The sequence below is a fragment of the Micropterus salmoides genome, unplaced genomic scaffold (genome assembly GCF_014851395.1).
Source record: "Micropterus salmoides isolate LMB-PRFRI ecotype aquatic unplaced genomic scaffold, ASM1485139v1 Ms_hic_scaffold_12, whole genome shotgun sequence".
NCBI classification, from domain to species: domain Eukaryota; kingdom Metazoa; phylum Chordata; class Actinopteri; order Centrarchiformes; family Centrarchidae; genus Micropterus; species Micropterus salmoides.
In genome coordinates, this window is record NW_024040263.1 from 6,458,584 (window position 1) to 6,486,314 (window position 27,731).

The 27,731-nt window shown below is 40.0% G+C and overlaps 3 protein-coding genes across 3 annotated transcripts; 1 reads left to right on the forward strand and 2 right to left on the reverse strand.

Moving 5' to 3' along the window:
• Positions 1-324: 324 nt before the first annotated feature.
• lap3 (leucine aminopeptidase 3) lies at positions 325-7,475 on the reverse strand. The gene is made up of 13 exons (XM_038713072.1): positions 7,264-7,475; positions 7,032-7,147; positions 5,358-5,412; positions 5,169-5,274; positions 4,909-5,068; positions 4,628-4,792; positions 3,460-3,618; positions 3,196-3,320; positions 2,969-3,057; positions 2,754-2,856; positions 1,996-2,075; positions 1,811-1,923; positions 325-867 (listed from the first exon to the last, which is right to left on the reverse strand). The coding sequence occupies exons 1-13, from the start codon at positions 7,360-7,362 to the stop codon at positions 681-683; spliced, it is 1,557 nt and encodes a 518-aa protein (XP_038569000.1). The 5' UTR covers positions 7,363-7,475; the 3' UTR covers positions 325-680.
• A 2,303-nt stretch (positions 7,476-9,778) lies between these two features.
• clrn2 (clarin 2) lies at positions 9,779-16,093 on the reverse strand. Its single transcript, XM_038713075.1, has 5 exons — positions 14,007-16,093; positions 13,551-13,703; positions 11,603-11,941; positions 10,443-10,622; positions 9,779-10,206 (listed from the first exon to the last, which is right to left on the reverse strand). Exons 3-5 carry the CDS (start codon positions 11,853-11,855, stop codon positions 9,938-9,940), a joined length of 702 nt encoding a protein of 233 aa, XP_038569003.1. The 5' UTR covers positions 11,856-11,941; positions 13,551-13,703; positions 14,007-16,093; the 3' UTR covers positions 9,779-9,937.
• Positions 13,680-27,132, forward strand: tapt1b (transmembrane anterior posterior transformation 1b). The gene is made up of 14 exons (XM_038713074.1): positions 13,680-13,857; positions 16,130-16,260; positions 16,360-16,478; positions 17,411-17,573; positions 17,673-17,808; positions 18,615-18,712; positions 18,800-18,869; positions 19,051-19,131; positions 19,255-19,364; positions 22,188-22,247; positions 22,807-22,875; positions 22,971-23,047; positions 23,195-23,367; positions 24,655-27,132. The coding sequence occupies exons 1-14, from the start codon at positions 13,680-13,682 to the stop codon at positions 24,903-24,905; spliced, it is 1,716 nt and encodes a 571-aa protein (XP_038569002.1). The 3' UTR covers positions 24,906-27,132.
• The last annotated feature ends 599 nt before the right edge of the window (positions 27,133-27,731 follow it).

A 27,731-nucleotide genomic window follows, 5' to 3' on the forward strand; every position in this document is an offset into this window, starting at 1 on the left:
TCCAACTTTGTGGCAACAGTTTGGGGAAGGCCTTCCCCGTTTTCCACATGACTATACCTCAAACAATGAGTTGGGTGTGGAAGATTTTAAGCCAGGCCTTAATCGCCCAACCTTACTAATGCTCCTTTGGATGAATGAAAGCAAATCCCTGCAGCCAGGTACCAAAATCTGATTCTAAAATCTTCTCTGCTGTCATAGCAACGCATTAATGCTCATGGTTTTGGAAGAAGGTGCTTAACGATCACGTGTGTGTCCTGTTTGGGTCAACATCCATGTTGTGTTGACAACAGAGTCATATGGATAACAAATGTGTCACACACATAATTAAAATCTTACAGTTTATTTATACATCATATAAATTATGTGAACTGTGTAGTTACAGAGCTTCAGGTTTTTTACAGTACAGGGAGACATTGAACCTGTATTACACTGTGACAAAAATCTCATCAAAACATTGATGCTGTATGTGAACATCAAATTTGTTTTCACAATACACCTATGAATCACAGCCAAGATTTTCAGAGCTCTTCCATGGAAATTATACTGTTTAACTGTGCATAGACTTCTAAACTTTAGGCTCATTCTTTAGACCTGTGTTGAGAGATCACCGTTCAATCTCGCCAGAGAAAAAGCTCACAGTCAGAGAGTTTTGTGTCCAATCTCATAAATGTGTCTCTCTCTCAGCCACACTGGGCCAGTCCGGCAGCAAACTCCACCAGAGTACGTGTTGGTCTTCCAGACATGCCTTTTCTCAGGTAGGGAATTTCATCTTTGTTACTCATCACACCAGCAATGTCCAGATGGGCCCAATGAGGAGCTGTGACAAACTCTCTCAGGAATGCAGCTGCTGTGCATGCACCGCCAGAACTAGAAAGATAATCAAAAGACATAACAGTCAGATTCAGGTAAACAAAGACACGAGTATACCCCTGTGCCCAGATCTTTAAATGTGGCTTAACCAATTCAGGCTAAAATAATCTTGTTTATTCTCACCCAGCTAATTTGGCTCATTAGAAAGCAGTTTGAGGATTCATTTGTTAATCCTGCATGAAGATATTCAGAGTAACGCTACACTCTTATTGAAATAAAGGCTAAATAAGTAGACAGTTGAAACCATGATAAGCATTCATATGATTGGCTGAGTGCTGATCATGTGACTGCATCATGCACTGGGGCAATAAATTGATGAAACTTCACACATCTTTCTTTGTTACAGGTATAATTTTGTTCTACATTGTGCTACACACCGTTTCCACACTTTCATCACTATTACATTAGAGATTGTACACACACAATGGTTAGATTCAGTGATGTTGATTGCATGATAAGTTGACGTGGATTAAAAGATACTAAAAAGGTATAATCATAAAACTACTCTTGAAATTAAACCTTAACAAGACCTCTTAGAAAGTAGCCTTAATTTCTTCCCTTATTAATGTCAAATTAAAAGCCTTATGTTCTGGCTTCATTCATCTTTTAACAGTTAGAATCTTTTAGTTAACTTTATGTCTTTTTTGTCACAGTATCTTAACCTATATTCGGGTTTGTTCTTTTTTTAGTGTACAAAACTTTATTTTGTTTAACATTTCTTCATGTACAAGTATAAATAAGAGTTTACTATGAACATTTAATTGTGATAATTACACCAACAGATCATAGTGATTTCACAATAACATGCACGTCTTGGTCATGATCCAGCTATAAGCCTGCATTGTTTGGAGTTTCATTTGAAGCATGACCGGGGCTCTTTACTAGTCTGATGTCTGAAACAGGAGCTGCATGCCCTCACCGAGTGTAGCGAGATACGTACCGGCTGTACTTGCCGATGTTGTTGAGGTCAGCCAGCTGGCTATCAGTCACCTGTCTGGTGTAGTGCTGGAACAGAGGCATCCGCCACACTCTGTCACCTGTCACAACACTAGCCTACACACACACACACACAGTCAACACAGGAGCTGAGATGTTGCGAGCGCGTTTAGTGTACAGACACAGTACCTTGTGCAGCTGCTCCCAGAGCCAGTCAGAGTTTGTAAATACTCCAGTTGCTGCTGAGCCAAGAGCTACATCCATGGCACCTTGGAGACAGAGGAAGCTACATTTAAATATTTACTGATTATATTTGCATATCTTTCATTTAATCATGCAACATTATGAGCCTAAGGTGATAACGCTCGTCTTATTGCTTGGGTACATTTCATGTTCACACTTACTTTTTACCAATAAACTAAGGAGCTGTAAACATGAACAACTCATTCACTGGACAGTTTTGGTGACGGTCATCCTGCATCACCTACTGCTGCACTGGCCGACATAGGCATATCAAATCATGCAGCACTTTCCTACACATCATGTGTTAATTTATTTTCTCACAAGGGAGCTCAAAAAAAAAAAACCTGATTAGGAGCTCTAACATTTGAGAATACAATTGCACCTTATATCTTGTACAGTAATTACAGGGTTTGAAGATACTGTGGGATCGCTACACTTTCCATTACTTTTTAATGAACAACTGCCAAATCACACATTGTTGCCTTTACAATTAATGTGCTGTAAACACAAGGAACAAGGGGACAGAGAGGTAGGTACGACAGCTTTCACCCCAAACCAAATGAGCAAAGGCACCAGAGTTTGTTTGAATCATACCAAACGAAGGCTGAACTCTCATAACATGATGTAAATGGGATATAAACATAAAACAATCAGATTGTGGTCACAGATGCCCTTGTGCAAACCAATTAATTGAAAAATCCCACCTGTTAGTGTAGCGACATTAACAATGGCTCTGGGGTTGAAGGTGTGTCCATAACACAGAGCGTCAGCAAGGACCAGTCTGCCCTCTGCATCTGTATTATCAACCTGTACACAACAACAACAACAACAACTACTACTAATAAGTACACAGATTACAAGTGCACAAACATATCAAACACACGGAACCGTTTAAAACTTTCACATTTCATCCACACACCTGGATTGTTTTTCCATTTTTGGCTGTGACAACATCCCCTGGTTTAGTAGCTTTTCCACTTGGCATGTTCTCACAAAGGGGAGCCAGACCTGATATATTAACGAGCGGAAACAGGCAGGCTAAGACATCTGTTTTCACCTAAACATTACAATAGGTTTGTGTATTATAAATTGATAATCTATTATAGAAAAATTATATTGCGGGATACATATTGTAAAAAAGCTCACCAATAATGTTGACTGGCAGTTTCAGAGCTGCTGCTGTGACAATAGACGCACACACGGTGGCAGCTCCCCCCATATCAGCTCTCATTGCATCCATAGAAGGAGACGGCTTCAAAGAAATACCACCACTACCGGCAAACATAGAGCGGGGACATAATGACATTAATGTGGGCAGTGTAACGTTTTCATAAGATGAGATGTGTTCAGAGGTTGATATGACTGACTGTGCTGAGGCAGTGAGCTGGAGTGTGTATCATTATGGTTTACCTGTCAAACGTGATGCCCTTGCCCACTAAGAGCAGTGGGGGTTGACTGCTGTCAGGAGAACCGTTGTAATGTAGCTCCAGGAAGACAGGGGGCTCCTCTGAACCTTTAGACACACTGAGAAACGCTCCCATCTGTTGCTCCTCTATCCAAGCCTGAGATCTGCATAAACACACACATTATTAAACAAATACTCTTTTCCTTCATCTGCTCTTCAGAGCATAGAAAATGGATCAATAATCACAATAAATTTGGCCAAGTTATTTATATAAATGAATTAAATTTTCTGGTTTACAGGCTACAGAGCAGAGCCGGACTGAAGATACACCCTTCACATGACAATGTTAAGTTTCCATGAGTATTCCACCTCACATCTTTCTGTCATGTTGCTTTTCTTAGGGGTATAAAAGTATATAAGAATAGAATCTGAGTTGCTTCCAGCCTGGATTGGGACAAATTCTTAAATAACTATTATTTTAATTTTCAGTTAATCTGCAGATTCTTTCAAAGTATTCTCTCTCTATAATGTAAAAAAAAGCCTTTTAACAGTCTCTTAGAGCCCAATGTAATATCTTAATATTGCTTGTTTTTTTCCTACCAAAAATCCACAACCCAGAGATATTCAGTTTACTGCGATGTAAGAAACAGAAAGGCAATAAATCTTTACAATCGAGAAGCTGGAGCTGGGGGAAGTTTGGAGTTTTAGCTTGAAAAATGACAATCTAATTTCAAAATAGTCAGTGATTAATCTTCTGTCCATTGACTAATCGATAAATCTACTAATGGTTGCACCTCTAGAATGACAGTTTCCAGCCCAATAAAAGCTCAGAGCTTTCAAAGTAATAGAAAATAGAGAATATTTTGTGATTATGTTACAGAGTAGATATTTAGTTAGGAGTATCCAGCTTAATATTTATCTAGCCACCAAGCAAACGGTCTGTCCATCACAGCAGCCCAATACCTGGGAACAGTATTGAGAAGCAGTTGCATTCATTTGCCCCACAGTGCCATGAAAACGTGTCAAGGCACACTTCTAAAATGCGACAATGTGTTTGTTCAGCTTACTTCAACTACATAATAGATAAAAGGTTGCACTGTACATTTTTTATGTCTGAATTGGAACACTGCAGTTCTTGGAAACTTAGTCGGACATGATGAATGAAGAACAAACCTCTTATTTATTGTGACTCGTTCAGCATGCGGCGCTAGTTTCTCCTCGATGGTGTTGGCAAAAGCAGTAGGAGTGATGTGATTGGCAGGAGCTTCCATGAGGAGCCGTGCCAGATTCTGGCCTTCTGCATACTTTACTCCTTTCTCCCAACCAACCGAGTCAGCACTAAAAACAAATACACACAGAGATATACAGTATAAAAAATAAGCATGATGCTGCATACGTCTGTATTAAGCCAAGGGTAAATTCAGTTTGCCCGAGCTCAGCTCGTGTTATTCTACCTTCCATGAAGCTGTGTGGCCACTTTGGTCTTCTTCTTGGATTTGAGTTGGTCATACTGAAACAAACCCAGAGCGGCACCTTCTGCTGCTGACTGGGCATCACCGCAGCCGTCCACCTCCACGTGGTTCACCTCCAGGTCCTGAAGTGACCGGCAGCCAGCTGAACACACACAAATAGACACACATCATCACAGCCAGGTACATACTCCAAAAGTTCCTCCATATAGGCAGCACAAGACGAGCAGAGTCATGCGTTTTACCTGACACTGCCTGTCTGATGTTCTCCTTGCTGGTGTCCCAGCTCTCGGCCCCGCAGACACCTGCATTGTTCTTACCCAGCCCGACTACTGCAACACACGGGAAGTCCTAAGCGAGACACAGGGAAGATTTAATCACTCTGACGTTGTCAAGAGACACAGATTTCTTATGCTAATGTCACAACTCTTTACCTTGTGGATTCCATAAAATATTCTGCTTTTGCCTTTCTTGACCGCTGGTCCAGAGCTGAAAAAAGTACAAAACAAAAATCAGTTTGTTAACAAACTATTCAACATGTTAGTCAGACATACAGTGTTAGCATGATATCCATTAGGAATGCCCCAGTATTGTATGATTGTTTTTTTTCAAAGTTATTATGGATGCACCAATCACATGAGGCCAAATAAAATATCTTCTAAAGTGGCCAATACCAAGTACTTTTTTCTTTTTCAATTTATCAGTGAGGTCAAAGAGTGTTATCAGTAGACCTCTGAGTGGAACTACTTTGCAGGCCTGTGCAATTTTGAATCCAGTATTGTTCTGGAAGGTTTCTAAAAGTACATTTGTTTTTTGTACATCTCCACATTTGCCTATATCACCTGCTCAGTTAAATTAGAGGAGACGATCCAGAATACTTAAGCATTGGGTATACCACTAATGAATACACAATATCTTGCCAATATCAATACTGATATTTTTGCAGTAGAATCTTTCCCAATGCAATATCTATATGCATATCTATATATGCTATATTTAAGTTGCTTCTAAATTTCTTTTAGCCATGCTGTTTTTTTCTGTTAATATGACAGTAGTAGTAAGAAAAGAAGAGACTGATATCACAGGCTGTATATCACTGGAATAGATTTTGCTTTTGGGATTTCCTCTTGTCCTGCGTACAGGGTCGCGGGGAACTGAGTAAACTTCATCTGCTAATGGAGACCGTGCGATACGGTCAAAGATCACCAGACAAAGTGAGTAAGTGGACCCAGGGTGCGAATTATACAGCAACAACCGGGGGGGTTAACTTTTTTTTCCAGGTCCAAAAGAAAACCCAGTACAGCGCAGGTGCGGGCTTCAGTGAACTAAAATCTTACAATGTTTATAGTATTCTTGCTTATTTAACTAATGTCATTAGTCTGTAGATGATAAATCAAATTCATTACACCAGTTCATGGGTGCCCCATACCACACGACAACTTTTGAAGTCAGAGGTCACCAAGTATTCTAGAGCAAAACTGCCAGCAAGTCAGACACACAACAGCAGACCAACTAATCTGCGTCCAATAAAGCAGTAGTCAGACACTGTTGTTGGGGAATTATTAATTTTTGGGACTTCCAGAGTTAAAACAAATGTTTATTGTGAAAGGACTCACAAAAGACTTCATATGAAATAAGAAACTCTATATCGATGTAAAAATGTATCTCAACAATAACTAATCCCCAATTTTACTGCTCATGCTTAAACATCAGTGTTAGCTGACAATTACATAAAATATGAAATTACATAGTTATAATAAAATGATAGGGTGGGCTCTCAGCTAGCTGACATCAGATCGCTCATTTTAAGTAAATGCTAATTACGAATCTCTGAAGGTAGGAAAGTTAAGTTATTAAAGCAGCTAGATAGTTAACTACTGACATTAACCTTTTACATCTCCATTATCATTTGAGTCAACATTACAACCTTTAAATAAATAAAGTATATCTTCTTCTTCTTATGAAGGTTGGCTGATTTATTGCAAAACTGTTGCATTAGACTGCATGCGTTTATTGTAGGAGTACCTAATAAACTGGAAGGTGAGTGTATATTGTTACCATCACATACCAAGACATAAACTGACAGTTCACAGATATTACACACTCACATTTTCAGCAGTTCAGTGAGTTTCCCAGACACCGTTTGGTCAAAACCTGCGGCTGCCTCTGTCAGATGAAGGTTGCCCTCCTCTCCCTCCTTCTCAAACACTCCCAGCACCAGACCCTGCAGACACACATCAACACAGTAAGGATTCCTGTAAACAAACACGCCACCTGTGAAGGATGAGTCCTGTGTGAGTCACTACTGCCTAGGCTAACAGGCTAACTAAGGCTACTTACTTTTCTCTCGTTCAGGTGAGCCTGTGACGCAGAAAACGACCTGCAGTGGTTTGTCCGCACCGCCGCCTGCGCGGCTCTCCTCAGAAGAAGCATTGTCATCTGTTCTGCATAAATAAACCCGGATCAAACTATTAACTCAAAAGATTTAGAGGTCGCATCCATGTGCAAAAGACAGCAGATCGACTCGACAGCGTCGCGTTGTTTATACGTCACCAACAAGAGACAAAAACGGACCCTTGTCGCCATCTGGCGGTAGCAGTGGGAAGCAAATAACTTATGGTTGTGACTTGTTGGCCTTCCACACCAAAAGGGAGAGATACCTCGGTGTGAAGGTTATGGCATAAATGATGGTGTGTTATCGTAGTTTAAGAAGGTTAAGAAAATAATTTATTGATCCTCTTAGCGAATTAAAGTGATGTACACATTAATGCATCAATAATTATAATACAATAATATTATGCACGTTATTCTGAAATGGACCATTCTGCAATTTACTTTTGCTACTTTTATATTTTGATACTTACACTTTCATACTTTTACTCAAGATTTTGAATGCAGGGTTTTTACTGGTAACAGAGTATTGCTACATTGTGGGGTTGCTACTTTTACTTAAGTAAAATAGATCTGAGTTCTTCCATCACTGCAGTTAACAATATCAGTGAGCAGACATTCCCAAAATAACAATCAATAACCTACACATTTTATACATGAAAAGAAGAAACACATACCCTGACTAATTGTTTAATTGTCTTCTGTAAATATTTGTTTGTTGTAAGTCAGTTTCCCTGTCTGAAAGGAAGCATCTTAAACAAAAAAAAAAGTTCTTTTGAAGTCATGCAGCCATCTTAACACGTGATTATAACTAATCTAACACAGGTCAAAAAAGTCCTTTAATGATGGCCAAAATTACTTTTTTCAACATGTACAAAATAGGTCTTATTTTGACCTTTGTATCTGCTTTTTATGACAAAGTGAATATAAATCAAAGGACAATTATTTAGTCTCTGTTTATGGAAGATCATAATAAATCATCATTCATGCATAGTTGCAAACTTTCCATCAGGGATCTGCAAAGTAATTAAAAACACATCTGTCACAATTTATACACAAAATTCATATTGCAGCTATAGACAGAATATAATACAGGATGTGCAGAATGCAGAGAAAAGTTTGGGATGCTGGACTCATGTGTCCCGATTACAGCTTAAGCTACTAAACAAAGGTTGATTAAAAGACCTGCTGTTTGTGTCACAGCCTTTTTCTGTGATCCTGTTGTCACAGTTACCAGCGTCTGAAGCTACAAGTGAGTGACTTGAGTTTTATTTGGATTTGGTGATTTTACGTTACCTGCAGTTTCTTTGAGCAGACACCAAACAGATCCAGAGTCTGATCTGTCCGGCGTGTGTTGACTGTTTGGACAGCAGAACCAAGAGGGAGGTTTATAGTCCTATCAGTGCTTGCTGGCACACGAAGGTTTCTTCTCGTCTTCTTTGATGCCCAGTCATCATCACTGAAAACATTTTTTTACTTTACTTTACTTGATATTGTTGTTCTGTTTCTCCATTTTGTAAGTTTATCACTGCAACCTTTGTCTACTCTGTTTAAACAACATCTGCATGTCTGTCTGTCCTGAAAGAAAGATCCCTCCTCTTTCTGAGATTTGTTCCTTCTAGTTCCTTTTGTTAAAGTTGTTCCTCATCTGAATCAAGGGTCTATGGGTAGAGGGCAAATTGTGATTTTGGGCTATATAAAAAATATATTTCACTGAAATGATCAATGGGCCTTTATTTATTCTGAGGGTGGAAAAATATTTGCAGTCTTATTATAAATCCAAGAGTTTGTACCTGAATAAAAGCTTATTTGATACTTTTAAATGATACAGCTGCACAGCCAGGCTAGATTACCAAGTAGCCTAAGTGCCCCGGCGCCAGGGCACCGGATTCTACATGCCCACAAAAGCTTGAGGTGTACTGTAGTTTTTGCTGATTTCACTGAACTTTTGTTTGGAAAAATGCACCACTTACTTAGCTAATCTCAAGGTACTTTCTCAAGATCAGATGATCCCTTTGCCAAATCTAGTTTAAAGAACTTCATTTTTTTATTCTCATATAATCTCAATTATATAATATCTATTACAAAATTAATGTGTTTTTGGGCCTACTCCAGTTAGTCTATAGAAACAGTGCACGTTAAACATAAAAAATAAATAGTCATTCATTTAGCTGCCGCTTTTATCCAAAGTGACTTACAATTGCTATGTCAGAGGTCGCACGCCTCTAGAACAACTAGGGGTTAAGTGTCTTGCTGAAGGACACACTGGTCCGTCACAGTGGACTTGAACCCAGGTCTCATACACCAAAGGCATGTGTCTTATCCACTGCACCAGTGGAACTGGGGGTCGGAGGCCGGAGACTCATTTTGGTCCCATGAGTCTCTAGCAGGTTAATCCAGCCATCAGTCAAAGCAGCTTTTTGTCAAGAAAACTACTTTCCAGGCAACACTTGAACCCTTTAAATAATTGCCACAGACAAACATTTATTAACACTGGGAAAAGATTTTTCATATGAGGATTTACATAAACGTTAGACTAAATTGAGGCTGTAATGAACTTAAAAGTCACGTAAAGGAAAGGGACACTGGCACAGTGTTGGTTTCACTCTCCCTGGTTGGTCCTTCAGTAGAGCAGGTCTAGAGAAGAGATAGTGGGTTCTTCAGGTTTCTTGATCTCCGGTTTGGGCAGTTTGATCCGACTCAGGGCAACCACCCCACAGACGGCAAAGTGAGTGGCAACGCTGCCAACACCCAGCCAGAAAGACCAGTCTAGGCTGTCATCCAGGACAACCAGCACAAAAAGTTTCTCCTGATAATTAGCCACCCGCTCAGTCAGTCTGTGGTGCCTCAAGGCTGCCAGGAAACACAACACACCTAGGGAACCAAAAAGAGCTGGAAACAGAGGGAGAACAAATGTCAGTGAGGGAAAATAGAGAAGTAACGTAATGCTCAGAAGCATGAGGAAGGGTAATAAGGAAACAGTCATATAAAAAGAGGGGCGGAAATACAAAGTGGGCAGAAGCACACGTGGAAGAAATGAGGGTGGAAATGTGAAGCAACCAATACATAAAAGCCACATAAGAGGGAGATTTTGAGTTAAAGAGTAAAGATAAAGTTGCCTCACATACCAGCAATGAAGTTCCACAGGTAGATTCCTTTGTGCCCTTTGATGCTCTGGTAAGGAACCTTGCGTGCGTTGTAAATACAGAAAGACAGACTGACCAACGCGAAGCCCACTGCCACCAGCAGAAAGAGGATCACCATCATGTGAAGGCCGCCGTTCAACGTCCGCACAAGCTTTGGGAAAACTGGGCCGTCAGAAAGAAACAAAGATACACAGATTAAAAAAACACAAGTTATCAGCCTGGTGAGCTGGTTTGTATCAGTCAAGATGAAAAGAGAGAGAGAGAGACTGAAGAATAGCAGCGTCCAAAAGCTGTTTGTGTGTGAAAGAAAGAGTGTGTGCTCATGATATGTGGATAACAGATTATTGTTTGGAGCTAAAGTTTTAATTTGAGGAAGTTATTTTACATGTTTGTATTGTGAGTAAATTTCCAAATGTGCCGGCATCAAAAAAAGTACCAAAAAGTTTAAGTACTCAGTATGCAGAATGTCCCATTTCTGAATAATATTGATTGACAATAATATTGATTCATTAATATGTTAGTGGATATATGTAAAAGTGGAATTACTTATATACTTGCTGGGTAGTTTATAGAATAATACATCAAAATGTTGTTTTTTATTCAATTTTGTATTAATAATCAATAACAAGCAACTAAGGCTGTGAAATAAAGGTAGTGGAATAAAAGTGCAATATTTCCTTCTGAAATGTCATGCAGTGCAAGTCTAAAATGGAAATACTCGAGTAAGTAGCCTACCTCAAAGGTGTACTTAAGTAGGCCTACAGTACTTGCGTAAATACACTTACAGTTACTTCCCACCACTGGTGTAAATAGTAAGGCTAGATTTTCTAGATGTCTCCTGCATCATTTTGTACACATTTTCTCAAAATTCAACATGAATTAGGCTAAGCTATTTGGTATTTTTTGGAAAGTTTATGATCTCCAGAACTTGTATTGCTCTTAAAAGATCATTTTGATGATGCGCGCTGATACATTAATGGAGTAGGCCTATGTTTGCTTTGTTGATAGCCTACTATGTTCTCATATGGATGTTAGATCTTAGAATTTTCACTGATAAATAGGCTGATGTAATGTATGTTTATTGATTTTGGTAGGCTAGTCTTAACAAGATTGAACAGACAGTTTACAGGATGTAATCTTACTGTATATTCTGGAGTGCCTCCTGCCGAGCCCGCACTTCTTGGCCTTTCCTCCCTGGAACAAGCCGTAGTATATGTCCCCGATGAACTGGTCCAGCTCCGGATGAGACGCGTTCACTATATCCGCCCCGGTTTTACACAGGATCCGTCCGGTGACCCACCGCTCCGTGGACAGGGCCACCACCAGGAGAGCCACCGAGCCGACACAGAGCACCGAGGCCACCGAGAACGTTATCCGTTTCCACAGCGAAGGCATCTTACGAGCCCATGGTGCCCCGAGGAAGGTAACACGACGCCGGGCTGCGACCGCGAAGCACACTCGGCGATCACCATGAGTTTAATCTATAGTTTAGAAAAAGAAAAAATAATCATCACAGGGGAAATAGTTAGGTTATTTCTCTTGGTGAACTGTTGCATGTGCGTGTCACAGAGGAGGAGAAACCGAATCTATAGCCTAGCGGTCAAAGAGATCTCTCACCGGGGGGAAACTCTATCCCTGCTCTCTCCCTGCTCTATCCCTGCTCTCTCCCTGCTCTATCCCTGCTCTCTCCCTGCTCTATCCCTGCTCTCTCCCTGCTCTATCCCTGCTCTCTCCCTGCTCTATCCCTGCTCTCTCTCTTTCTTTATTCAGGCCAGGGATAAATTAACCTTTGCAACTTGGCCTTTTGAACTGGAAATGTGATTACCAAAATGATTGGTGACCTTAGCTATAGCTATAAAATCACGAAAGCAGAGTTAATGAAGTCAGAATGACATATGTGGTTCATTGTCATTCACGGACCCTAAAGGTCAGGTTGGAGCAAGACCAGTGAGTTTAGATATGAAGGATTTATTGTCCTGCATCTCTGATCTTGTTTCTTGCACGCTCCACTTATTCATTAAGGTCTGGCTGTTGCAAATCGGCGGTTTAAAGTTAAGTAGGCTACATTTAGGCATTTTATATTGTTATGTTATAATGTATACTTTTGTACTTTTATATTGCTATGCCATAATGTAGGCCTACTATTTTATTATTTTTAAATCTCTGAATGGCTCAGTACTTTATTGCATATGCAACTGCAACTTTATTGTTGGAGACAATGACATTAAAGCTATGTCTTTTAGGGGCCCAGACGCAAATGGGGGGGAGGGGTCTTATTTGTGAGTCCCTGTTAAAACCCCTTCCGTCCATCATCTGCAAACTGTGTAACATATGAACTGTACATGCAGGCAGACCACATGGTACATTTATTATGATTTTCATAAAATCCTTAGAAAATAAACAAGCACTCCTGATGCTGGAACTTCACCCGTCTACAGGTTTGCCTGTTTGTTAGTGGTTATTTTATGTAACACATTTATCTAAAAATGCACACCATGTAAGCATAATTTTAACAAAATTAGCTCACAAAAATAGACTTTCACACAATGCCCACCCACAAGACAGGCTCTCAAGAGAAGAGAAAAAAAAATTAAATAAATAAAAAAATAACATATATATATATATATATATATATATATATATATATATATATATATATATATATATAGATATATATATATATATATATATATATATATATAGATATATATATATATATATATATATATATATATATATATATATTACAGACACATTCCACATGCATAAAACAAATGTTTGTTGGAATGATTAGGCACAAGCAGTAATCAGTAAAAACAAAACATGAAAATCTCTGTATCTCAATGTATTTTGTTTTGTTTTATTTATTTAGGCCTACTTATTTTTAGAAGTTTATTATTGTTGTATTTTGGTATTGGATGTAGGTCTATTTTGGTTAAATACATATTGTTTAATTTTAAATCTTTTTTGATATATATACATATATATATAAAATTCCTTTTATTCAAGCTGTGATGTCTGAAGAAGTTCTTTGAGGGAGAAAACAAAGCAATCAATCAGTCATTGAATAATTTAATCAATCAACTTAACACTATGTGTGCTCTCTGGGCGTTTGGCGACACCTGCTGGTGATTCAATGGAACTACAGGGCGTGATGACATCAGAGCGTGTGACGCAGTTGTCAGTCTCCCAGGCAGCAGATGAGACCGTTTGGCGAAGATGGCGGACACGCTGTCGACAGGTCTGGGAGAGGAGAAAGAGAAGGAGAAAGAGGACAGTGAGAGGGGCCGAAAGGCTGCCAAAACAGAGAATAACAAGGAGAAAGACGGCGTCCCCGAGACGTTGAGGATCAACGATAAAAATGGCGGCAGTAAGGCCAAGAAACGCAACCTGTCAGGTGAGCGTTAGCCTCTTCATTACGTTACAGCCACAGTCTCCAGTTTGACAGCGCTAAGTTAGCTAGCTGCTGAAGTGATGTTTTTGATTTTAACTTCATAGCAAACCACTGCGTTACTACACTGAATGTGTGGTTATCTGTGATAATACCGTTGCTTGAGCACGCAGTTGCAATTTCAATCCCCAGCTTTGTGCGCCGCTCCGAGTTTCCACTTGATCTCAGAATGTAACTAACGTTAACGTTAGCTCTATATCACCACAGCAAATGTTTGTTAAACACTGAGCTGAATTTAAGCAACTTCATGTGGCTAATTTATGTCATATGCATCCGAATTATAACTTGTGTTAGGAGTCCCGACTGTCAGCAAGACATCACTGCTGCGTGTAATCATGCAGTCTAGGCCAGTTTGTTTTTCTGTCAAAGTAAGACGTGCTGGTTTCTTTGCACATGCGCATTCAGAAGTGCTGCTGAGTGTACTGTGTAGGACACCCATGTCCACATACTGCTTTTATACTCAGTCTGTGGCTGATTGTCATGGTTTGGACTAGGCTTCTTTCTAGACTTCTTTGTAGAAAGACCGGAAAAAGTAGGCCACAATCACAGCAGACATTTTGACTTGTTAAAGTCACACAACATTAAAGTTACCCACAACATTAAAGATGGCTCTGTTCTATTCCCGTTTCTTAGTAGTGCCAAAACAGTGTGACAGTATGCACAATACCAGGAAGCCGAAGGAGCTAAATGGAATTCAGCCATGATTAATTTTAGTATTTACACCTGTGCTTTTCCAACTGTGCCTGTTGATGCAACAGGTAGTGACATATGTTGACTTTTTATTTTCTCTGCTGTGGGTCAAGCTTCAGAAAATACTGGATTTTACACTTTCCATAATGCAACTAGACGAAGCCTTTCATTTGACCTATCTCACCTGGTGAACGCCCACATCTTTCAAATGCCGCAACCCTATTTTCTAATGCATGTTAGCCCACTGAGACAAGAATGCTCCTCCTGAGCCTCAAAAAACATAATAAAATTGTTTTCACAGGCTGGGTAGTACCCTGTTACTAAAACGTCTACTTTTATATATAACATTGGTGCAATGCCCCTTTATTATTAGAATATTATTGCTGCAGGATATAATAAAAATGAAAGACAATAGTGTGCTTCCAACATTGTGGCAACAGTTTGAGGAAGGCCCTTTTGCTGTTTCAAACTAAACATGCTCCCCTGCACATAGCAAATGTTTTTCCCAGTTTGATATGATCTCAACCCTCAACACCTTTGCTATGAACTTCAACCCCGACTGCGAACCAGGTCTGATCACGCAACCTCAGTTCTTAACCACACTAATATTCTTGTGACTAAATGGGAGCAAATCCCTGCAGCCAGGTTGGCGTTTTTTGGAATGAGATGTTTACCATTACATTTACTCATTTAGCTGATGCTTTTATTCAGAGCGACTTACGATTGCTATATACGTCAGAGGTTGCATGCCTCTGGAGCAACTAGTGGTAAGTGGATGGCAAGGTGGATGTGCCAAAGTGGGAATCGAACCCACCCCAGGGCATGTGTCTTATCCGCTGCTCCATTGCCACATACACATGTGTGCAATGTTCAGTTTGTACAAATATGTTTGGCCACAATGAAGGGATTTCTTGAAGGAACCTCCTCCTAACCTGTGAATGAAGTCGTCAAAGCTTTGTACTGTAGGATGTAGGGTTGCACAATATTGACAAAATGCAATATTCATTATGAATATTGCAATGACAATTTGATATTTGATATGTAAAAACACAAGTTGATGTGCCCCTGTTTCATGTACATTTCCCCTATCATATTGTTACTTTTCTGTCCTTTTTTTTCACTCATCCGACTCGCTTCACTTTTCTTTTCGTCTCTCTCTCTCTTCACTCAAGCTGCAGAAGTATGCACACATGTCACGAGTTATTTTCCATAGGGTTTGTTCATGTAGTGAACACATGCGCTCAGACTTGCATGTGACAGGGCAACTGGCCAATGAAACCCGATCATTAAATAGTAGTTACAATCAAGCTCTAAACAACTAAGCCACACAGCCAATGGACGTTTCTCTCCACAAAATAAATGAATGAATATTGCATACTGTGTGGGGGTGTGTGTGTAGGTGTGTACATGCGTGTGCAAAGCAGGGCTTATCTGTTCATGGGAAATGAGAGAGGATGGTTGGTTGAGGCAAAAGGCTTTAAGGTCTATGCGTGTTCATTGCTTTGTCTCTCTTTGTTTTTGGCTCTAGATCTGTCTCTGGCCAGATTTATAACTACTGAGCTCACCAGAGGCTACTTCCTGGAACACAATGAGGCCAAATACACAGAACGCAGAGAGAGGGTCTACACTTGTCTCCGCATCCCCAAGGAGCTCGAGAAGGTAAACACACAAACAAAAATACTGTGGAAAATGTTTTAAAAGTCACAAATAAAAAAATATTCTCCCTCTCTGTGTCTTTCTCTCATTCTCTCTCTTTAGTTGATGACGTTCGGCTTCTTCCTCTGTCTGGATGCCTTTCTCTATGTGTTCACCCTGCTGCCCCTCAGGGTGATTCTGGCCCTTTTACGGCTCATCACATTGCCTTGCTGTGGTCTCAGGTACAGTAAATGCTTAGGTATTAGGAATGCAAAATTGAAACAAACACCCCTCTGATTAGATAAAAGGCATTACTTATTACAGAGCTGTTGTACTGAATGCATTATTGTAAGTTTGTGTCATCTACAGATGTTGCTCTTAATATTTCCTCCCCCTGTGCCAGTATAAGTGATAAAGGTAGACCAGGGCTACAACTAACAATTATTTTCATTTGTCTGACCAACAGTACAATGATATTTCATTACTGTAATGTACGACAAGGAAAAGCAGCACATCCTCACATGTGAGAAACTGGAACCATCAAATGTGTGGCATTTTTTTACTATTGAGAGATTAACCATAAAGTTGCAGATACATTTTCTGTTGGTCAATTAATCGACTGAATGTTTGAGCTCTAAAAGCAATTGAGTCGAGTCAAGATCGTTCAAGTAATTTATCAAGGAAAAATGTCTAATATTCTCTGGTTTTCACCTTCTCAGATGTGAGGATTAGCTCCTTTTCTCCATTTCGCTAACACTGGATTATAAGGTATAATACAGGTATAAACTAACCAGTGCATACAGATTTGGCAAGTACCTTCACATGGTAATGTCCACATTTGTAAACAGAAACAATCAATTTTCTTAACCTCTAGAGGGCAGTAGAGGTCTGTGTTCAAACTAAATGTAAATGCTCCGTATTTGTATAGCGCCTTTCTAGTCTTTTCAACCACTCAAAGCGCTTTTACACTACATCTGCATTCACTATCCACACACATTCATTCACTGGCGGAACAGCCGCCAGAGGCAATTCGGGGTTCAGTATCATGCCTAAGGACATTTCGACCCAACTAAACAGGATATAATAACCTGCATTGCTCTGTTCTTCTTTCTCTTCTTGTCGCTTTCTTTTGTAAACTTTTGTTCTGCGTGTGATTTGTGTTTGTGTGTTTTAGTGGCTCTCGCCTGCTCCAGCCAGCCCAGGTATGTGACGTGCTGAAAGGCTTCATTATGGTGCTGTGTTACTCTATGATGAGCTACGTGGATTACTCCATGATGTACCACCTGATCAGGGGGCAGTCTGTCATCAAGCTGTACATCATATACAACATGTTAGAGGTACACCCAGATAACACTTCTAATGTCAACTACTGTGATTGTACTCTACTGCCACCCACTCATTTCCTTCCTCCCGTCCTTCCCCTGTTGTGTTGTCAGGTGGCGGACCGCCTGTTCTCATCATTTGGCCAGGACATCTTGGACGCTCTATACTGGACAGCCACAGAACCCAAAGAGAAGAAGAGGGCACACATAGGCGTGATTCCTCACTTCCTCATGGCTGTGCTCTACGTCTGTATCCTCCCCACTGATAAGGAGCTGTGATTGTTGTTGCTAGTCTGTGTATCTTGTTGGCACCCTCTGCGCAGGTCTGAGGTCAGAAAAAAACAACTTTAAAGCTAAAATAATTAGTCCGTAATTCAATCAGCAACAGTTTTATTGATCTATTTATCAAGTTTTTTTACCTTAACTTTAAGTTAATTGGCGTGTTAAGTTTCATTTCAGAGCAGATTAGAGAACAAAAGGAAAGAGAATAGCAGAAAGAAACGTACTGAGAAATAAAAAGATATAGAAATGATATCTACAAGTGTATTTCCATGTATTTCCCTGCACACATACAGATACATGATGTAACAGTGTACACAACAACAGTCTGGGATGATGAAATTTGTTACATTTTCAACGTATGTCTCTTAAAAGTGGCAGAATATTTCCTTGGTGTAGATAAAAAACAAGGACAAATGCCTCTAACCCAAGAGTGGTGGTTAGGAGTAATTTATTAAGCAAAAATACCAGACGGCCCAGCTTCTCAAATGTGAGTTTTACTGATTTTCTTGTCTTTTGTTATTGTGAAGTAAATCTTTGGTTGGTTGGACAAAATAAGCAGTTTGAGGGTGTCAACATTGGCTCGACTGAATTTTGAGAGGGATTTTCCCACTGTTTGTGGACATTTTATACACACAACGATAATTAATCTTCAGATTAATCAATAATTACTTCAGACTGGTATAGCATGCATATTAGTGGGTGTACATCCAAATTGACATGATATTATTTACTGAAGTCCTCAGTGTATTTTTTCCTCAGCATGTTTGTATCTAGTTCTCCATGCCATCCTCATCATGGTTCAGGCCACCACGCTCAATGTAGCCTTCAACTCCCACAACAAGTCCCTGCTGACCATCATGATGTCAAACAACGTGAGTATAATGCACACAGACACATTTAACTCATTTAAAAGTGCACACAGCATGAGCTCAGCCATGGTATTTTGCTTGTTTTTGCAGTTTGTGGAGATCAAAGGAAGTGTGTTCAAGAAGTTTGAAAAGAACAACCTTTTCCAGATGTCCAACAGCGGTAAGTGGCGATTGATACCTAAAACAGACAAATATCTGCCGCAAAATCAGCGGTCTGTGGACATTTTGTAACTCTGCCGTTGAACTTGGTGATTTAGTACAAGGTAAATTTATGGAATCAAGCTCAGCTGCAGTGAGTACAAAGTAGGTTAATCCAGGATTGATTTGTTTGTTTCCCACAGACATAAAAGAGAGGTTCACCAACTACATCCTCCTGCTCATCGTCTGTCTGAGAAACATGGAGCAGTTCTCCTGGAACCCTGGTAACTAACGCAGTGCTGCTGCACAGATCTTCTTACTGTGGCTCCTCAGTGAACTGTCACTGACTTTTATAGCTGTTGTAAACTAATTATTGGTACTGACCACTTTTTGATGTTTGTTTTTAGACCACTTGTGGGTGCTGTTTCCTGATGTAGTCATGGTGATAGCCTCGGAGGTTGCTGTGGATGTAGTCAAGCACGCCTTCATCACCAAATTCAATGACATTAGTGCTGATGTGAGTCCTCTTTGCCCACAGTACTTTCACAGTTTATCCATTAGGTCATGGCGCAGTGAGTGTCTTAAGTTGTGACAGCTAAGGGAGCAATGTTGTGAGTTGTTTTAAACACAGTCTACCACAAAGAGTAGTTTTAAATTTGAGTTTAAAAAAAGGTCCCCTGACTAGCTTTGTTACAGTTCTCATCAGTGAAAGGAGGTTGCTCAGTTATCATTACCTGTATTAGCCAAGCGTGTCATATCTTGTTATTTTCAGAATAAGGTGGCATAATCAGAAATGCACGTTAGTTGTAGTATATATGGTAAATGGACTACACTTGTATAGCGCCTTTCTAGTCTTCTGACTACTCAAAGCACTTTACAAAAGTCCTTATAGGCAAGTCCCACCACACAGCAGCCATCTTGGTAACGCCTCGGGGCGTTTTTTTCCGGTCTTAGCAAGACAAGGCCCATATTTGAATGAATGGGAAAAGAGCCATTACTGCTGGTCACCGGACATTAAAACTTAATGTGTAGAATCACCAGTGAAATCTGCTAAAAAAAATTGCTGAAAAAGTTTGATGACTTTGCCCCAAAATAACAAAAGCGTTTTCCCCACCAGTTATACCCTCACGTCAGTGGAACCACACAATTGGCTTAATATGTTTCCCGCCTCGGCTGTTAAAAGCAGACGATTGTCTTTCTAGAGTGCGGGGCAGGATAATCGCCATCTTTGGCGTTACATGCTTTCCTAGTAGAGTTGTATTGAGGATTCTTAAAGTGGTGTGCTTCCTCTTAAAACGTCTCTAGCTTTACACACACATTCATACACTGATGACAGACCAACTGCTCATCAGTCGAAAGACGTATAATCATGCACACACTCGCACACCAATGACACAGCCATCTGGAGCAATTTGGGGTTTAATATCTTGCCCAAGGACACTTTGAAATTCAGACTGGAGGAGCCGGGGATTGAACCATTGATCTTCTGATTAGTGAGCAACCCGCTCTGCCTCTAAACTACAGTTTAAGGACTGTTTTTATGAATTAAAAAAAGTTAATATTTATGGATGACTGAAGTGTCACTCTTAAAATTACTCTTTGTTTTACTTACAATTTTGGAGGCAATCGTTCTCTGAGTTTTGGAACTGCTGTTCCCATAATGCTTTGAGGGATGTAAACAGGAAATACAATGTTTCCATCAACTCGAGCCTTCTTTTGCATATATTTCTTTTCATTTTGGCAAATTGGCACCATTAAAAGTGTGCTGAATTGGCTATTAGCAGTAGGGTTGGGCCGTTAGACGATGCCATCGTCTATCTGACCGACATCACAACGGTGAGCCAGCATGGTGATTGCAAAACTCCCGTATTTTTCCACCTGCAATTTGTTGTTAGGTCAGCAGGTGAGCCGCATGACGGCTTATTAATGACGTAGCCTGTCAAACAACTGAAACCAACATCTGCACTGTGTTCACTGTTGCTTCACCTGGTCCTTGCATTAAATATCCACCGAGACGTGTAACGTAAGTTAATAGGCTACAACGTTTTTACCGAGTGAAGTGTGTACAAGTGAACACATGCACATCAGAAGACCGCTCTTGAGTCTTGAAGTCGTGGTGTTGACCCTACGTGACTGATTGGTGACAGGGGGTCACACACTACAGAAGCTGACAGCGTATGTGTCATCCGATGCTGGTCTCCAAACGACGTTTTGTCAAGAAAACACACGTGAAATGGAAAATAAAGCGAACCTACACACGAAACAGCTCTTGTTTGTTATTATAAAGATAGCAATTATAAAGACAAAGAATAGCTTATGGATGAAAGAATGGATTAGCACACGCAGGTATCAGGGGTTGTCTGAGTTTTGCAGTGAAAAAGTAGCTGCCTGCTCTGCAGCTGCTTTCTCTCATTGGCTGGATTAGGATATCGAGTCGGCCGACTCCTCCAGATATTTGGCATGCTAGATATCTGGCTGGCGTGAGCGATTTGTCGGTGATGTGTCGGGGAGCCGTTTTAATGCATCGTTGAGTAGATCACAAATAACGACTGGCGACCGCCGATTGATCGCTGATTTACACCCGATCCCAGCCTGACGGTCGCCGAGCTCTCTGACTGCAAATCGGGCAAAAAATCATGTATTGTGAACTAGGCTTAAAGGATTGGTGGCAGCGGCTTAATAGCTTTTAGTAATACCTAATAATGACACAGCAATAGATGTTGCTTGACACCAAGCAAAATCTATCCCCTGACAAAGATGTTTACATGCTGTCAAAAGCTCAGGACAAAGCTAGTAAGTGGACCTTAAGATAAAAATTTTTTGTTCATCTACTTTTTCAAAGGTGAATGAATATTTAAGATTAACAGATTTGATTATTCTCCTACCCACCTGACTTACAGTACAAGACGTGTTGTTTGTGTTTTACAAACTGGTGGTTATTTCTCTATTTCTCACTGTCTCTCACACACACACACACACACACACACACACACACACACACACACACACACACAGATGCACTGTAGTATCAGATGGAAACTATTTGTCAGCTGAGCCATTTTCTCTTGTTCCTGCTTCCCACTTGTTTTCTCTCCCTCTTTGATTTCCCTTCAAGGAGAAAACCAACTCCACAGGAAGGGATTAACCCCTTTATCTCCAGACTGTCAAACCTAATCACACGTCAATCACATGTAGTTGGCGTTCAACCCCTTGCATATCCATGCTCGTGCACATTTAATCCACGTTTGCACATTTTCCCTTTTGTCTTTTATACTCTTTCTATACTCTGATGTTTTTACTTTGGCTGATTAATGTTGTGTTCCTCTGTATCATTGTCCAGGTGTACGGGGAATACAGAGCCAGCCTTGCGTTTGACCTTGTCAGCAGTCGACAGAAAAATGTGAGTGAAACTGTTCAGCAAAAGTGGCCGCTTGTTATGCACACAAGGACACAAAGAAGTGATGTATTCATACTTGCCTTATAAACTGTATTTAGTCATAATAATGTTTATTAAATGTAGGTTTTAAATACTGTATATCGTCGTTCTTACATAATTCTCCTCTGATGCTGCAATGTGCTCCTGAAAGAGAATACAGATGTATTGTACATAAAATGTTAGATGAAAAATTAGAGCTTTTCAAATGTACTCTCTCTGACAACATAATTTATAGATAAAATACCCAGATGGAAATGTGTGTCTTTCTCTAATCCAGTGAATTAAATATCTGGAATCAAGGTTTTTTCACATTATAGCCAAAACGCTGCTGCATTACCCAAAATGTCCAAATACAACATTTATTTATTTATGACTGCGAAACAGAGACTGATAGTTGCAGGAAATTTCCTCTAATGTTTCCTTGATTTGATTAAATATTGTTACTTACACATTGGTTTGGAAAGAAGAACAGTGTTCATTCTTGTTGATGCATTTTGAGGAAATGTCTTAAATGTGTCTGCAGGCTTACACAGACTACAGTGACTCAGTATCCAGAAGAATGGGCTTCATCCCCCTCCCTTTAGCTCTGCTGGTCAGTCACTTATACATTACTATTGTACCTGTTGTAATGTTGACTGTGTATACACTTTGCATCTGATGATGTGTTTGTGTTTCTTTTTTTTTTAGTTGATCAGAGTAGTGACCAGCTCAGTGAAGATCCAGGGTTCGCTCTCCTTTATGTGTGTGCTGCTGTTTTACCTGGGGTAAAATCCGTTTGTCTTTTCCAGATTTTGAACACACATTTGCAGTTTTATTAGTTAAGCGTTTCTTACTTTTTGTATGTATTTTCCCATATCCACTTGGTGTGTGTGTGTGTGTGTGTGTGTGTGTGTGTGTGTGTGTGTGAGCAGGATGATCACTCTGAAGGTGCTCAACAGTATCGTTCTGTTGGGGACGTCTTGTATGTTCGTCAAAGAGGCCAACATGGAGGAGAAGCTCTTCGACCCTCCACCCTCTGCTGTGTCCAGCCGCGCAAACTCCAGAGCTCACCGTACCAAACACGTTCACACTGCACCACAGCAAGGTAGCAATCAGTTATCGGTTCCTAAATTGCTAAATATATTGTCATGTCTGTCAGATTCTTTATGTTCTCTCATTGTACTTTTGGATAGATTATTATGGTACATATGCAATTAACAGTGATAACAGGGCAGATTTACCACTCAGATTCTTTGTAATTTCTGAAACAATGGTTCCTTGATTTCAAATTGTGCTAAAAGACTGAGGCTAAAACTGCCTGTCTCTGGAAAAGTAAGCATCCTCACCAGTTCATCATAATTGTTCTTGTAAATTAATTCAGTGTAGTTTGAGCACTTTATTGCGGTGACTCTCGCCCTTCCCTAAAAGCCCAAAGTCTCTCTCAGCCAGGCTTGAGCCAGGATGACCGGAGTTACAACTGCTATAACTTGCTAATTGTCATTATTAGCTTAACTCTGTGGCATTTTACACTGCATAAATTAGCCAAGAATCAAATGCAAGTTATGAAATAATTTAATTAAAACTATTTCAACCAGTTAAAACATATAGGGAGATGAAACAAAACAGATATGAGAAATAAAAGTAATTTCCAAAATTATACTTAAAATAAAAACATGTAAAATTTAGGGAAGCCTTTTCGATGTTTGAGTAATGCATACAATCATTTAAAAAAAACCTTGAAGCATTAAAAAATCAATAAATGCATGATGTTTCATAAGTCAGTAGTGTTAAATAATTGTGATTCTCAACATTGACCAAAATAATAGTGATTATGATTTTTGCCATAATCGAGCAGTCCTAGTCTAGAGCTGGTCAGTTTTAGTATTATAAGTACGATGAGAGAAAAAAAGATTGTTGAAGACTGTTCATTCAACACAAACGTGTTTGGCTACACACTTGTTAGTATTTCAAACAGTATGTTTTAAATATAAACGTTACAAGAGAAAAGGCTTTTATGTTGAGGATATAACACTTTCTTGGGTAACATTGGCTGGTGTTGTTGGAGTGTAAACCTCTCAGATTTGAGAGCTGCTAACCTTACCCTCTGAAATATATACTACACAGCGAACGTGCCAGTAAATGGGGCTTTCTTTAACCCCACAAACTAATTTAATTAGTTAATGATGTGCCTCTTGGCCTTGGAAGTAGTGCTCAGTTACTACCCACAAAACTATTTAAAGGCTAAGTATCACTCTTGCTACAGTCCCATGCACACCATGCCTAGTTGCAGGTGCTAAGCTATGATTGTACATTTGCGTGAACTGTCGGTTGTTCTATGTATGTATGTTCCTTTGCTGCTTATAAAAACACTTGACTGCTCTTCCTCAAACAGAACCCACAATCGCCAAAGGCGGAATATCACTGGCATCAGACAATCCTCAGCCCACCAACATGGCAGAGAGCTCCGCCCCTACACTCCCTAAGAGCGACTCGGACACATTCCTGACAACACCAGATGGGGATGATGATAAGATCATCAACACCAATACGGAACTGGAAGGGGATGGACTTGAACCCCGAACACCCAAGAAAGATTTGCTGGAAATAGATCGTTTCACCATCTGTGGCAACCGAATAGACTGAAATGCCATATAGAACAACCAGCCAGTGACCTGGCAAAGGTTCAGGGATCAGACACGGGTCACGGAGTATGCTCAGACCATATTTTTGTGCGCCTGACCCCTGAAGTATTTATTTATTTATTACTGACAAAACCAGCCAAGGCATAAAGCTGTTACTACAAGCATGAGAGGTCACTTCAGATGGTTCCATCTGGTCCAGTAGGTGCCCTTCGTGAACCAGGTAGACTCTTGAGGATGGGTCTTGGTTGTAATGGCAATCTGCGGACATGCTTGCTGATGACGACGATGGTAGAAAACTGGCATGCACAGCTGGAGCAGAGCGTCAACGGAGAAACAAATCTGCGTATGTGAAATCGTTCAACGTGGGTCGCTGTGTGATCATAGGAACATGACAGCTGGACTGTGCGGGTATGTGTTCAAAAGCACAATCATATGTAAAGCGCAGAGTTGTTTTTAGAGAAAACAAAACTTGTCAATTTTTGTACTTTTTTTTTTTTTTTTATTTCAAAAGCCTGAAAAATTCTAATATTTGAAATGAAGTTTTTACAAAGAATCTCAAATCTTTTTTCTAAAATTGGCCGTGTTCAACTGCAGGAATAAGACTCAAACACATTTACATGCTAAAAATCTAAAAAGTCGCTCTGCGGGCGCACACACCAAAACACATTTGGGGGGGGGGGCTTGTTTAAATGAAGTTACTGTGATGTGACCAGATGTCTATAGCAGTTAGACATGGCAGCAGTGACACCAAGTACAGCCCTTCAGTCAACATCCTCATGGCTTCGTCACAGCGGTGACTTTACCCAAAAACACAGATTAAAGTTTGGAGGTTTTAGTATTGTGCAGTTTGTGTTGATATTGTTCCTCTGAAGCACTGAGATAAGATTGTGCCTGTTTCTAAAAGCACGAGTATTTATTTTGAAGTGGACGCTAAGCCAGACATGTTTGGAAGATTTTTCCTTTTTCAGTGACCCCCCCCAATATGCTTCGTGTGTGTGTGTGTGTGTGTGTGTGTGTGTGTGTGTGTGTGTGTGTGTGCGCGTGCGTGTGTGCGTGTGAGAGACACTGGCATCAACTCAACATGTTTTCTAATTCTTAACCATTATTTTGACAGTGATATAAAAAAACAATTACATTTATGAAGGTAAAATGTTCAAGGATACCTGAAGGCGGAGACACTTCTATAAGGGTGAATCACCTCTAAATAACAAGATGGAGCATCATATCAGCACTGTGATCAAGTCAGAATAGTGAATCAAGCTATTTTTGTTTGTCAGAGAGCTTTACAATTGGAAAAAAAAAATTATTTGATCCCTAAAGGTTGCTGGCATTTTTTTTTGATGTGGTTGGCTGTTGGCTTTGATTATTGCAACAAGGTCTGTGTGTACGCCGCAGTCTTTTAAGATGCTGTGAAAGCTGGAGGCACTGTTTGACAAATTAAGTGGAGCTTACATTATAACTCTGGTCTGAAGTGCCAGCTTTCAAAAAATAAATATTTGGTGATCTTTGAAAAACCCAGAATGTCTTTTAACAACACATATTGCTGTTCTGGAGATATTTCCAGAATCATCTGAATGACAAAATATTCTGTTCACTGCAGGATAATAAATATTTTAACTGGTTTCTCAAGCGACTATTTTCTTAAGATTGTCTTAAAAGTTTTAATTTGTCTATATTGATGTTTATGTTTTTACACAAAATAAATATCCACCTGGGAAGGAATTACAATTGCAACTTTGTAAATATGTTATATAGGTGTTGCACACCTTGAAGTGGTGCATAGGATCAAAAACTCTAGTAAACAAAGAATCCCACACACTTTATTAATATCTTTTCCATCCATTTCAGTTAGTTTCTGGGGTTTTCAATGATTGCCAGCTATTTAATGCTCAAAAAAAAGATGGTTTACTTAGCTGTGACTAAAATGTAAAAGTTATACATGAGAGGCACAAGCAGGGGTTAAGTCCAACCTTACTATAGGAGGACAGTCAATACAGTAAAATAAATAACCGCGGTCTTACAACGAAGGACTGAAGAGTGTGGATGTGTCATGACAGATGTGATGTGAGATTGTGTGAGTAATTTCTAGTGCATGGATGGATCTCACTACCAAAAGACATGCTATATGTATGAATCAGAAAAGTCATTGTTTTTATTTTTCATGTACAAAATCTATGTAAAACTTCTACATGGTAGAAGGAGAATAAAACAAGATTTTTGTTTTGTAACCCTTTCTGGTGTGATGTGACTGTCTAATACAGCTTCAGCTTGTGTGTGTGTGTGTGTGTGTGTGTGTGTGTGAGAGCACGGGAACAGTGGCGGGTGTTTCACTGAAAAGAGTCACTGCAGGCTCTGTTCGCAGGACAAACACTGCAATCCACTGTTCCCCCTGAATGGTCATTTTGGAGGCGGGGGGGTTGTCTATCATCACACACGGGGGCATTTCTTTCAGGGTCCAAACACTGATAAATTATCTTCATCTGGATACATGATTTGTGTTTTCACATTTACACTTGAGCAGTGCACTGTGTGCCATGTGAGGAGGTGAGAGGATGAAGGAGAGCGCCGACATATCAGAGACTTCAACGGTATTTTCTAAGACTTGCACAACTCACCCGGGCTGTAACTGAACTTCGGATTTTCCCTTTTTTGAACCCGAACGTTCTGTGCTTGCCAAAAATGTCACTAGCCTTGACCACCTATCTGATTAACCTCAGAGCTAAAGGTCAGCCCTCAGTAGAGAGCCAATGACCTGCCTCGCAATCAAACAGAGCCCTGCTGAGATCATGTCTTTTGTTTCTCTTGTAAACAGACACCTTCTGACCTC